The sequence below is a fragment of the Convolutriloba macropyga genome, chromosome 8, assembly GCF_964194025.1.
Source record: "Convolutriloba macropyga chromosome 8, txConMacr16.3, whole genome shotgun sequence".
NCBI classification, from domain to species: Eukaryota; Metazoa; Xenacoelomorpha; order Acoela; family Convolutidae; genus Convolutriloba; species Convolutriloba macropyga.
In genome coordinates, this window is record NC_134475.1 from 62958498 (window position 1) to 62972622 (window position 14125).

Consider the following 14125-nt stretch of genomic DNA (forward strand, 5'->3'; position numbering starts at 1 on the left):
TGGCCACAGGGATATTGGTCACATGAAATCACAATTCCACCAAGCTGCAGTTCTCACTGTACTGATTTGAAACTGTACTGATTTGGATGGATACCGCTCGTGGTTCTGTTTTAGCCCTTCAATTCCGAAGTTGACAGTGGTGAGGATCTTCTCGAAGGTATTGGCTCACTATCCTGTCGATTGTCGTCCGTTCTGTCACCATATCATGTGCTCAAATAATTAGTATTTGCTAGTGGTTGTTCATTTTGGTGGAAAGCAATTCTAGTTGATCAAATTGATTTGTTTACTCGAGTAAACTCTTTCAAATAACAACTTTTCTGGCAAGAACGAATACGTTGCTGAATTAACGATGGTTGTTCACAGCATTACAGCTTTAACAATTTAGCGAACGAAAATTGTGCTGAGCACCTATTACAATTTAACGATTTTTCTGTTATTATTCACTATTGGATAGCTTTAGCGGTTTGGATCTTCGAATGGGTGAGTCGACAATCTTTTTCGACAACTGAAGATCTCCTCTGGTAAAAACTTTATTTCAGTAATACAACTGTTTATTAGCGAGCAACTATTTTGTCTGTTACAATTTTAATATCTTGTTATTTACATTCGAATATAGGCAAATATTACAGATTTTTCCAAAGTTGATTGGAATTCAGTAGTAAAGTTCAATTATGTAATAATGTGAACAAAATGATGGCATAATAAGAGTTAGTTCAATAACAGTAAAAGGTCAACGTTTGAACTTGGGTTTGAGCTACGTCATAGTGGTTCCCTGGCACCCGAGGAACAAAAACTCAAAAAACGACAAAAACTTGACACTTGCAAATTTTAAGGCTAATAAAAAACTGCTAAATTATAGTGATATTAAAAAGTTGGAAACAACTCTACTGCCACTATAAAGTATAAACTATACACTATTATAAGACCCTAGAGCGGGTTTTCTGGTCCCTCAGGGTGGAAACTCGAAAATACAAATTTAAAAACTGATCTGTTTATCACGTTTTGAAAGAGGGCTTTACCTGTTTATCACGTTTTGAAAGAGGAAAGTCATTGAAAAATTGTGAAAACATCTTACAAAAAAACGTACCAGGACAAGTCCTGGCATATAATTCAAAGAATTTCCATTGATTAAACAAAAAACTAGACCTAGAACGGACTATGACCTGATTGCAAAAACCATTTAGAAAAAAATGCCATCAAAAAATAGAAACAGTAAGTCAAAGCAAAAATGCCGCATGTGAATTCACGCCGCAAAACCACTCGCTTTTTCGCTCCACTTCCTGTTTCGGCGTGTTTCGCTTCGATTTGACTTCAAAAATCATGAAAATATGTGAATGGATCTTAAAATACAGCGCCCCAATAAAATTCAAATTCTTTGAATTTAAAAATATACAGAGCCCCACCACAATCCAATTCTTGGATCGTAAAAAACCTGTAGAATGCAAACGCTCCTCTTCAAGTCGAAAAAAGACCACAGGACTAATCTAATATCAAACTTTGACTGCAAATTAGAAAAACGCAAATTTATCTGCTTCATGCTGGTTGAATCTACGAATAGGATTGATCTTAAGATCAATCAACATGTACCCAGACTTGTAAAAATGCTTTACCTTTAATTGTATAACATAACTTAACGGCTGCCTGAGATACCTATAACTAAGGCTCGGTTCTATTCATTAACAGCTTTAACATAAAATTTAAATTTAACGAGCACATAAATTTCCCCCAAGATAAAACAGATATAGCTATAGTTTATCGGCCAACTTGACCCAAAGACTGATCCGTTTTCGGATTCGCAGTAATTGCTTGGGCAGCAACAATTGTCTCATTAATTTGGGTCTGAAGCTTTCGAAGTTCATTAATGTGGAGTAAACGCAACACTTTAGCTGCATCTTTCACTTGCTGATCATTAACTTTTAATCCAAGCTCAACATCTTTTAGTTGAACTGTAATTGCAGGTTCTCTATTAGTTGTAAATTCTTCAACCGCTTCTTCTCGGAGCCTCGCATCACAGAAAATTGCTAGAGCTTTTAATACATGAAGATGCTGTTCGTGTTGCATGACATTAACAATCTTGGCACTTTCCATAACGCCATTCACAAACTCAGACGATGTTGGATCTAAACTGTTCAGAGCGTCAATAGCAGCCGCAGCTGCAGCTTTACCAGAAAAGGTTCCGCTAACAATATTTTCTTTAGTCATTGGGCGGTATTTATCAGCATTGTCGCCGTATTCATAACGAACAGCTAAGTTTAATAACCAATTAGTTAGTCGAGCTCTATCAGGCCTAACAACTTCAGGACATTCAAGGTCATTTAGGTAATTCGCAAATGCTGTTTCCCAATTTGTAGAAGAATAACTCCGCAATGCAGCTCGATCTTCCTCTTTATACCACCTAATTTTTTGATCTTCCAACCACACGATTAGCATTCGAAACTTGGCCTCGTCATTTGGGTCAAACGACTCCGTCACAACGTAGTCAAGAGCATCCAGTTTTGCCTTGAACTTCATGAAACCTGAAAAATTTTTTGGCAATAGAAACAAGAGAAATAGAACGGCGCCCGAAAACAAAAAGTATCCACCCCTAATTCAGCCGAATTAAGGCTTTATGTTGGTTGAATTAATTAAAATATGGCATGGTGAACAAAACGAAGGCTTGTTACTCGTTAAAAACAAGCAAAATAATGAGAGATGAAAAACGTTCCTATAGATGAAAAACGTTCCTAATGAACTATAGATGAAGAGTCACTTGTTACTGAGGTATTATTTATATTTGGAAAAATTGAAAAGCTTTCAAGACAGTTTTCAAGTCTTTTATTTCGACTGTTTTGCATCGTAATAATTTCGTGTTGTACTGATTGTTTCTTTGCAGTTCTGTACCTCGAGCGATATTGGTCCTTCGCACCAGACCAGTGATCTCAGAAGCCCGTCCATACCGGGTTTGTACGCTTCGGGCAATTATTTTGAAAACAGGGAAAAACAAACATTGACACTTTTTTTGTTACAAACTTTTGAATTCTTGCAATCTGCGTGGTCTCCATTATCAAATAATCTTGGTTTATATTGATCTAAAATTTAAATGTTTGCTGATTATTTCTTATTGCCAATCTTAATGTTTTCTCCGATCTCTGACGTTTCTTCCTCTCTCCATCAGCCTTTTAACTCTCGTTTTTTTTACCTTTTAGACAATAGTTAATCATCACAAAAAATTGGTAAGACTTATGATACTTAGGTACGTACTACGCGCGGAATGACTGTTGTCATTCGCTCGCTATCAACAAATAATTGAAGAAAGGTTACATCGCTACACAGGAACAAGAACCAAATTCGTCCTTGACAAGTTAAAATGAACTTTCACAAATATACAAGCAAATATTCGGCTTGAATTAGGTATAGATCAGATGAGAATGAGGCAGCAAAAAGATCATGTGACAGTGGGTACAGAAAATCCTATATTTGGTGCGACCATCTCCAAAGTCGAAATACGTCGATGGATTTGGTATCGATATAGACATAAACAGCAAAGTAAAATATCACATTAAAAGTTTAGCAAAACGCAGTCTCTTTTCCTTTTTGTCAGTAGTCGAATAATGTAGGATAGGGCGGTTGTGTTAAGCGAGGTTATAAGCCTCTTTTCAACTAAAACCAAAAAGAGCCGGCAGATTGCCGGAAAATAGCCGCTTGCGGCCTTCCATGGAATTGAAACAACAAAGAAATAAGATAGAGAGATTGACTTCCAGTCCTTTAATAGACCACTAGACTTTTTAGGTTAGATTCGGTCTGTCATTTTTAAGAGACACATACGCTCTAAAAGGAAAAATTCATCATAGAGCTTTTTCAAATTTAATATTCTAAATCAAAAACTCAAGACTCTATACTCAAGAATTAGGGCATTTACGTTTGGCACTACCTGGATGAACACTATTGATCTTTAACTAGTAAATGTTCATAAAATTTGAAGTTCATTAAGTGATTTCAGAAGTCATTTTGAAATGCCAGCTAGCAATTGCTTTAATGAACTTTGATAACCGAATGCACTATGACTTAATGACCGGGATTTATATGCTTATCCTAATTCTTTTGATCTTCTGATTTTGCTATTTTGACTTTGACCGTTTTCACTACATTCAGTAATTCGATGCGCGAATGAATTTAAAATCCATTCACTTGAAATAGTGAAATAAGGCACAAACCAAGCTTGAAAATTGCGACTTTTGTTAAACTAAAAACGTGATCAAATCGGAAAGCGAACTTAAAAAATCATAGCAGGACAAGCCCTGACGTACATTTCAAAAAATTTTTATTAGACTAAAGGAAAAACTAGACCTAGAACGGAGTGGATTGGGAAAACCATTTCCAAAAAAAAAAACAGATCAAAAATTTTGAAAAAAACCAGCAATTCAAAGTCAAAATGCCTCATGTGAACAAAAAAACACTAGCGACAAATGGATATTTGGTTCAAACAAAAAACTGGTCCTAGAATGAACTATGAATGGATTGGGAAATTAATTTAGAAAAAAAATCCGATCAAAAAAATCGGAAAAAAAAACAGTAAACATCAAAGTGAAATTACCGCATGTGAAAAAACCACCAGCGAGAAAGCGAATTTTTGTTCAAACACCGTTTCTCAATCTACCTGAAAATTAGAGCGAAAAAATTTCACGCCCCAAAACCACTCGCTTTTTCGCTCCACTTCCCGTTTCTCGCTGGTGGACCAAAATCACTGCTCCAATTTGACTTCAGAAATCATGAACAGATCTTAAAAAAAGACAGCGCCCCAATACAATTCAAATTCTTTGAATTGTAAAAACCACGATTTCCCAAATAATAGACGCTATAAAAAAACATTTTTAAACGAATTAAGAGCCCGATATTTTTCTTAACTTGCATCATGAGTCTTGGCGACATTTTTTTCAAACTGTTCACTCCTTCAGTTCAATTGCGAGGTGAAATGCTCAGAACATTTTTTGCTACGCTGTAAACAGCTGGTCCCTAAAAAATATGTTTTCATAATGTGAAAAACCAATTAACTGTTTTTTAAAAAACATGGCAAAACGCTCAATGCGACACAGACATTGTGAGCAATTTAATAATTAAGCCCAATTTTGTCCCCAATTTCAGCTCCCAACTCTCACAGCCCCCACTTTGTACCCTTCCCGTTTCCCTTTGCCAGGGATCCAAACTTGTGAACTACAAAAAAATAAAACGTTGTATTGTTAATATAAGTTACTGGACACCTTTCTAACTGGAACAATTTTGGCAACAATATCGAAAAAAAACAAGACTTTCCATTGATAAAAACAGAAAGAAAATTATACGCAGAAATTCAATTCTAAGCAACGAGTTCCTAAAATTTCTTTAAAATTTTCACCAACCCCAAATTAGTGGGCATCAAAAAATATTTAGACATGATTTTAGGCGGATACAAATTGCTCAAATTCCGGCGGTTTTTCCCAATTTTCTTTTTCAAAAATCATTTTTCTTTTTCCCCATTATTTTTTGTGTAGGGTTCGTTTTGTTTTCAATTTAGACGTTCTTTCAAGTCCAATTTCAAGCACCAATACCTTTCTAGCAAAATAATGTTTCAATTAAAACCCTTTTATGACCTTTAGATTTAATAAACGAATGCAGAAGTTTATTGAGATAAAAGACAAGCATACACAAACAAAATTATCACATGATTGAACTAAAGTCCAAGAGAGAATGAAATAACAAATAACTGCCCATAAAAAATCAGCTACTGAATATTAAACGTCAACGAAAACGTCAAAGTTTGCCTTCTTGGCAAAAACTTTAAAAGAAACCACACCTAAAAATGCTTAGCATTACATTCGGAAAACATTTTAAAAAGTATCAAAAACCTCGAAAAACAGCTGCCAGTGAAAAGTTGTGACATATTCGCAGACTTGTTATTTCATCGCGCAATGAAAAACTTCTAAGAGAAATTTCATATTTTCAGATTGCTGCGATGTCAATTTGATTTAGAAGAATTTGGATAGCTAAGTATTGTAACTACAGTTTCTGTACTTGCGCGCAAAAAACCTTTATATAGATTGAGATATCATCAGTTGATCTTAAAATCTTCAATTACAGTAACCAAGAGTCCGATTAAAAACAATTGTGAGAATGTGGTAGGTTATGTGTCACTTAAACCCTATCTACGCTAATGAACACAATCGCTTCAACAAGAGTGAAAAGTGACGCCATGAACGCAGCTAAGTTAAAAATACACGAAAAAACAGATTGTAACTGAGCGTGACCTCACAGTTCAGTAGACCTGCATTATAAAAAACAAGTTAAAAAAGGTTTCAAGGAAAGAAATTTCAGTGCTGAGATATCAATTTGATATAGACAAAATCGTATAAATTAAAAAGTCCTTTCTATTAGCTGCTCTTAAATAACCTTCAATTACAGTGCCATAAACTCAGTTGCGCCTATCTACAGTTAAAGTGCATAGAAGTTTCTTTGCGAGTTAGAAAAATCATTTTTGAGGTAACTGAAGCCAGTTAATCACGCACGCGATTCAGTCGAGATTGCACGAATAAAAGAACAAAAGCAGACAGAGCGTGACATCATAGTGGTAGCAAAAATGTCGAACAAATAAAAACAAACATACCAGGAGAAGTCCTGAATCACAATCAAAACAAATAGAAGATCTAATAACATGTCTAAGTGACAACCTAACAAAAAAAAACAAAATGAAAACGAACAAGTTTACTGAAACAGTTTCCAAAAAATAACAATCACCTAGAATAACTAAGTTCACTTTTGCATTATCAAAAACCTAACATCACCTGTTATTACTGAGACTATCTGCCTACGCGACGAAAACGACAATAAATGCGGGCAAAACAAAAAAATTCACTAATGTTATGAAAGGAATCAAAACCCATTAGCAATTATTTTGAATCAATAACTAGATTAATTCATGCTTTCTTGGAAAACCAATGTGACCGCTTATCATTGGAACTATCTGAAAAGACTCAAAAAAGAAAAACAAAACGGTTCAATTGCATAGTGCATTAATATTTTATGAAAACGCATAATACCGAGATCAATAAAATCTTTAGCTATCAACAGCCATTTTTAGTACGTTCAATTGCATTTCATTAATAACCCAATATGACCAGTCATTAGAGCGACTAAAAGAGAAGACAACAAAAAAATGCAAAACTCAAAAATGGCGGGAGTTTTTTTGTAAACAAAACTACAAAATCATAAAACCATTATCCGCCTATTGAGCGATTCAAAAAAAGCAACTAAGCAGTATTGGAAAACCTGGGTCGCCTTTAATATCCTTACTGAAAAAAACGAGCAAAAACCGTGAAAACAAACAAAAAAAGAGCACGCGAAAAAAATTCTCAAAAACCGATAACTTGTTCAACGCATATTTCTCACTCCAGTTTAAAAGCAGATCGCAAAAGTTCAAGAAACCAAGTTGACTTCTCCTCAAAAAGAAAGTCAAAAACGTGTGAACAGATCCTTAGAAAATTAGAACCCTAAAACAATGTAAATACTTGAGATTGTAAAAACCGAAAAAAATCAATAATAGCTCGCTTTCGCAGCCATTAAAACAAAAATAAGGCACAAAATAGCTGTGCTCAGATTTCACTAATTTTAAAAATCGATTGAAAAATCGAAGTCAAATTCTCTGGCATGAAAAAAATGCTATCAGAAAAGCTGACTTTGCTAAAAGTTCTTTAATTGTGCTTAACTTAAGTGAAAAAAGCTCTTCGCACACCCTGTCGCTTTTCAGCTCCACTTCCCTTTTCCCGCGGCCAAAACAAGCACTCCCATTTGACTTCAAAAATCATCCAATATTTTAAAAAGACTGCACCCCAAAACAAATAAAAAATTTTTGAATTATAAAACGTAGCCGGAAGACTCCGGAATGGAGTCAAAGCGTAACTTCAACAGAAGCCAACATCCTTCTACAGTAAAAAAAATATTTTATTCAAACGAGGTCAACATAAACAATTAACGTCGGGTGAAGTGCTCTCAAACGACTGGCGAGTAAGTTGTGGGAGTAAAGCGTACTGATTGCGAGTGAAATGAGTGGAAGGGGTGGGGGTGTGGATTGTGCGGATGGGATGGGAATGTTACTGGGATTCAACAATTAAGAACTGCGCTTCATACTATGAAATTATGCCTCCCTAACAGTTTCAGTGAATAGTACATTTAAAAACTTATAAGGTGTAAGTCTCTAAGAGAATTGCTCAGCAACTTAATGTTTTTCTATCTCTACACTTAAAACCCTCTCCTAAAATCTCAAAATATAAAATTGAAAAATGATTCTCAACTTACTGTCTTACTGTAGGATATATGCATTGTTAATCAATGACTAAGAATTATTAGACAAAATAATATGAACAATAATCACAACGAAAAAGGGAAAAGAAACAAAAATTGAAAATCTGTTATAAAATTTCTTAGAATTCCTTACAAGTTCCAACAATTTTTCTCCCAAACCCTTTAAATGCCGTTTCTGTAAACTCAGTAGTCAGCCACATAATAAATTGCACATTAAACAAGAAAAAGGAGGCCAACGCAAACAATAGCTCGTTTAAAAAAACTGATGTCTAATTTGAGTATCACAAGGCCAATCAGTCAATCCTTGCGGAGAATTTCTCTTTGATCCATTACAGTAACAATACCCATAAAAACTTTGCAATGGGCAATCAAACAAAAATTAGCCAAAAATGGACAAAACAGGAGAATTAGGTAGAAATAATCAAAAAAAATTAAAGGCCGAAATATGAATAGGTTTAATAAAAATTTCTCTGAAATAAACTATTTAATATTGACATCAATCGAATCACAAAAATCGTTAAAATTTGTATAAAACGCCTCCAAATTGCATCTAGATGTCTAATATATCTTCAAAATAGCCAAGAACACCAAAACGGACAAGTATTTGTTAATAAGTGTGAACAATCATTTGAGTGATAACAATTGCCAAAAAACTGCTTTCAATATCCGCAAAAAAAACTAGCTTAGCCGCAAATATACTAGCTTAGCGAAATTTTTTTGACTATTCAACAAATTGACCGAAAAACCTAACACGTGCAATAGTCTCGCTGTGGTTCACCAGTAATAAAAAACTGTTTTTCAAAATCTTCACTGGTTTAGCGTCGTTATATGAGGGCAGGATCTGCAATCTTTTGGCCCAATCCCATCTTAGTGGGTATAAAACTGCGCACTCCTGAGCGGTCTATTTTTTGTAATTTACCTGAAAAAATAAACTCCTGACACGGAAAGGCATTGTGTGCAGGATCCTTTCACTTTAGTATTAAAGCCTTGTGACTCGGAAAAGTTACCCAACTCAGTCCAGTTTATAATTTTTTGAATTTGTGCAGGGAGTTGGGGTGTCCACATTTTCAGGTTACTTTTTAGAGCCATTTATTTTCCTCGTGCAAATGATTTTCGAAGATGTTGACCAGGATTTTGGTCCATCGCCAGACTTTGTGGTCAGTGTAGAATCTTTTTTGGACTTGTTCCGTCATTTGATTAGGGTAGTCAGTTGCAAGTCGCTTTCTCGCTAACCGTCAACAACTTTCCAGCATTTAATGTAATCAAAAAAACGTAAATTTGTCCTGTCTTTTCCATCATGGTCCCAGCTTAGTGGGCATATAACATACAACGTTATCGTACAAATACCATAACTGCGGAGGGGCTAGAGTGAAAGATGAGAAGTTTGATTATTGTCAATTCATTTTCCATTCGATAAATGATTCGATACCAAAATAAATTGCCAATGAAATCCACGCAAACAACGTTCTTATGGAAGCGAAAAAATGGGGATATATTTTGTCTGGCCCCACCTCGCACAGTGGGCAAATACTTGTACGTGCAAGGAAAAAAACAATTTAAAAAGGATGGGGGTTCATAAACTGCACTAGGTGGAGGGGAGTCAGAATGTATCCCCAAATAATATACAATTAAATTTACATTTACTTCTAGAAAAAACCGATTTAACTTCAATCAGTCAGCCACTGATCAACTAAATGCTGTTCTTTATTGTCAATCAAGCCATCTCTCAAAGCAACAAAAACTTCATAATCTTGTCGAGCTAAAACGATGTCTAATAGCTTTGAAGTTTTATCCAGTCTCGAGTTTAACGAATGCACTGATTCCAGCTCATATGAAGTTATTTTATGACGTGAGTGAATAAAATCAGCAACAAGATCAGGTGACTGCATTCTGGTAACCAGGTCGCTATATGCTGCCTGCAAGATTCGCGTAGAGTCTGCCATTACTCAATCCAATTTAGCGGCAACTGATGATCATAATTTTCTGCAACATATCGTACCTTCAATGCAGTTTACGATCCCTGTTGTGAATTGTGCTGTTACGAGATATCACATTCCTGTGAGACGATGAAAAAAGCACAGCAGTTCGGGAGAATCACCCAATACGTTTCGGTAAATATTAGAGGGTGAACTCGGATCAGCAAAATTTTACTTGAAAAAAACAACTAACGTAGGAAGAAGTGCAATCGAACGACTATTGCGGCCTGCTTCAGTCAGGGGGAGCAACTCAACTCGAACGATCCGGGTCTTTCCCATCCCCCTCCAAGCTTAGTGGTCAGATAACCTATAGCCTCCAATCACGGTAATTATACCATAATGGGGGGGGGGGCTATAATGTGAAAGACACCGATCCACAGTCAGCAACCTCATTCAAGATATACACGAAATTATCCTTAATTATGACTCAGAATATAACCTACTTAGATGTAGAAATTGTCAATTAAAAATGAATTCGATTAACAAGAACTAAAAATGATGCACAATTGAATAAAATGATGTACAAAGTATTTACACTTTTTTAAAAGAAACCAATTTGTCAAATCAAAATTAATTCTGATATTTAAAACAAACGCTGTCGAACTTTACGTTCATCGTCATGTTAAAACTGTTTCACAAATTGCTAAAGGATAAAAATGAATATGTACTTAAACTTGCCTGAGACCACAATTTAAACGATTCTAGGAACTAGCTTAAAACATCAAATCGAAAAATTTTCATTTATACAATACTTAGCCTAATTCCAACTTATATTTACAGCTGTTATCAATTTCTTTAAAAACATTTCCATTCCAAATTTTTTGGCAATGTTTCTGTATTTCTAGGGTAATTCAGAATTTGCGCTAACCATAAGTAACCCTCTTGTGTGTTGTATATAGCTTCGATAGTCAACAGTTTCTCTGCTGTGCGACAGGCATCCAGAATTTTCCATTCAATGTCATTGGTGGAGCCACTACATTCAACAATATGTTGACCCACAAGTGAACCCTTCCTTTGATGTTCTGATATCCTAAGGGTAACATGCCTGCTTGTCTGTCCAACAAAGATGGATCTGCATCCATTACCTTTTATCTCATATACAAAGTGAGATTTCAGGTCTCTATCGAAAGATGATTTTAGGCTGGGAGGCAAGATCTTAAATTTCGCGTTATGAATACCACTTGCAAGTCGAATAGTTTTTTTCAAATTGCTTGCAAAGTTTTAAGTAAGGTTATTATTATTATTATTATTATTATTATTATTATTATTATTATTATTATTATTATTATTATTATTATTATTATTATTATTATTATTATAGGTTTAGGCACCACTTAAATACTCGCAAGTGCTTCAATATAAAGGTTCTATCCGATAAGGTTGCCTCTGTATTGTAGAAGAATTGTTGGTTTATCATGATCTAGTCTTGCTTTTTTGATGCTCTTTTGGTGTTGTTTACAATTGATCTTTAATGCCAATTGATCTTGACTTTGACTAAATCTATCTAGCTCTACGCAATGAGTTAAATAACAGCAAAAATTTGAAATCTTTTACAGTTTAAATTCAATTTACATTTTCTTTACATTTAATAAACCCAATAAAAGAGTCCTTTGAGTTTGTCAAAATACCTGGGTATTTTACTTTCTCTGCTTTTTGCTAAACTGTTTTTGTCCTCAGTCCCATCTGTTACTTTGGGGTTGACAACATTTCGAATTATCATGTACCAAATTATTTCGTCAAATCGTGTAAGTCGCATTTGAACTATTATTTATTAAGTCAATTCCCACCCCGGTTTCAAATCGCGTATTTAAATGCGTTTTTAACCTTCAGATATAGAGCGCTTCAATTGTCATTAATTTTCGACCCCGCAACATTCACCGAGATTTTGTCCTAACGGAGAGTATTTTTCTGCTTTTCTGAAATTCTTGTTTTAACATGTCGATTAGATTGTCGAACACATTGTAATTTGAACACACTACAGGAAGCTTTATGCGCCACGTAATATTTCGAATTTCTACCAATACATGATTTCTGGCTGGGCAACCAACCTGCTCATACTTTTGTTGTGAAGATGACTTTATTGTCATACAATTTTTTGAGTTGCATTCGCAAATTATTGAGTGAAGTTTCGTTATTGAACAACAAAGTTTGTACTGAGATGCTATATCTAGAGAACATATTCTGTAACGTTTTCGTTAGTGATTATTTCATTTAGGGTCTCAATGTCAATACTGGATGACAATTCAGTTGGATACGGATTTCTTCTATCCAGATTTTTATTAAGCGCAACATGAAATGATCTGCAATCAGTAGTTGCTTTGAAACTCTTATAAATAGTCCTTTGAATCACGTTTTTTGTCGTAACGGCCCACAGCTAAGGAAAATTGAGAGGGAGAGAAAGACTTTATTCTCTTTCGAGAACCATTATTATTTTAGCATATACTCTTGATAAGTTTGCATGAAGTACAGACACAACAAATAAAGAATGTACATGTAATTTCTAGATCGAATGTTTTTCGCATGAGGTAGCTCTTCACAGCTTTCTTGTTGTAGCTGTCATAGCCACCGATGATTTTGTTTCTGAACAAATAGTTGGCAATTAAAACTGAAGGACCGAAGAATGAGATGCTAGCGTGCTTATGGTGGTTCTTTAATTGCAGGATATTTGTGGATGATCCGCGCAAACACCGGGAAGGCTCCTGAAATACTACATACTGTGAGTGATCATAGTTGTACTTATCTAACATCAGTTACGATAGAAAAGAGAAAGTAATATATTCGAGTTGATAGCAGAGTGGCAGAAAATTGTTGTCTTTAAGTTGCTCCAGGTAAGATGATTTTCGTCCAAATATCCATAAGAAGCAGGAACGCTGGAAATTCTCAAATTTTTTAGGCATGGATACATCGGATACCACGCAGGAAACCCATATAAAAGTACGGAGAGGACAAGGCTCCGGTAAAGGTGGAGCTTGACATGAGACGGAGTATTGAAAGGTATTTTCGCTTTCAGACTGAAGAAACATTGTCGAGCTTTACAGAGTTTAGAAGTAACGTGGAAACCCCATTTCAGATCATTACTGATGTATAGACCCAGATCCTTGTGTGAAGAGACGTTTTCCAGTACTTCATGTTGTGTCGTAGAAATCTTAGCTGAGCCATTAAAGTGCAAACATTTAGTCTTACATGCATTTGCAATCATACCATTGCAGATATTCCAAGAATAAAGGCGCCAAAGATCGTCGTGGAAATTCAGGTCGGTGAAAAGCATATTAAGGTCATCTGCGAACAACCAAACCATTGAATCAAGGAAAATGCTTGGTAAATCGTTCACGAAAACCAAAAAAAGGGACCCAGTACGGAGCCCTGCGGTACACCGCTAAGACAAGGAAGAAGTTTCGTCTTTGACTTATTGACTTGTGTAAATTGATACCTGTTGCAAAGGTACGACTCCAAAAGTGCAAAAATTACCATCAAGCCTAAAACGGTTTTTCAACCAAGATAGTGTTTGGGACCTAAAACGGTTTTTCAACCAAGTTTTTCAACCAAGATAGTGTGTGGGACCTTATCAAAGGCCTTCTCATAGTCAAAATAAATGGCAAACTTGTGTTGAGATTTACAGCTAAAAACTTTTTCGAGGTAACCCAAAAGTTGCAGGACTGCTCCTCTGTGCGACTGGAAGCCAAAATGCTGTGGGTGAAGCTCCTTACTCAAGCATGAATAAAGATAATTGAATATAATTCTTTCAAATAGCAGGGATACTTTTGGAAGTAGGCTGATCGGCCGATAAAATTTGATATTGTTGCGAGAACCACCTTTGAAGAGCGGACTGATACGAGCAA

The 14125-nt window shown here is 35.3% G+C and overlaps 4 protein-coding genes across 4 annotated transcripts in view; 1 reads left to right on the forward strand and 3 right to left on the reverse strand.

The window, feature by feature from the left end:
• LOC142344913 (26S proteasome non-ATPase regulatory subunit 1-like) overlaps positions 1-14125 on the forward strand; it is a 628982-nt gene that overhangs the window by 366188 nt on the left and 248669 nt on the right. The window lies entirely within an intron of this gene.
• Positions 1-14125, reverse strand: part of LOC142344910 (serine/arginine-rich splicing factor 4-like) — an 87619-nt gene that overhangs the window by 68717 nt on the left and 4777 nt on the right. The window lies entirely within an intron of this gene.
• Positions 1685-2512, reverse strand: LOC142344255 (RNA transcription, translation and transport factor protein-like). Its single transcript, XM_075395820.1, has one exon. It carries the CDS (start codon positions 2509-2511, stop codon positions 1753-1755), a length of 759 nt encoding a protein of 252 aa, XP_075251935.1. The 5' UTR covers position 2512; the 3' UTR covers positions 1685-1752.
• LOC142344911 (uncharacterized) overlaps positions 9690-14125 on the reverse strand; it is an 81113-nt gene continuing 76677 nt past the window's right edge. Inside the window, exon 4 of the mRNA XM_075396970.1 lies at positions 9690-10366. Within this exon, the coding sequence (XP_075253085.1) occupies positions 10312-10366 (55 nt within the window). The 3' untranslated portion in view covers positions 9690-10311. The remainder of the gene's footprint in view (positions 10367-14125) is intronic.

What these genes read in the sequence shown, in the direction of transcription:
- LOC142344255 (XM_075395820.1), bottom strand. Translation starts at nt 2,511, where the DNA reads ATGAAGTTCAAGGCAAAACTGGATGCTCTTGACTACGTTGTGACGGAG.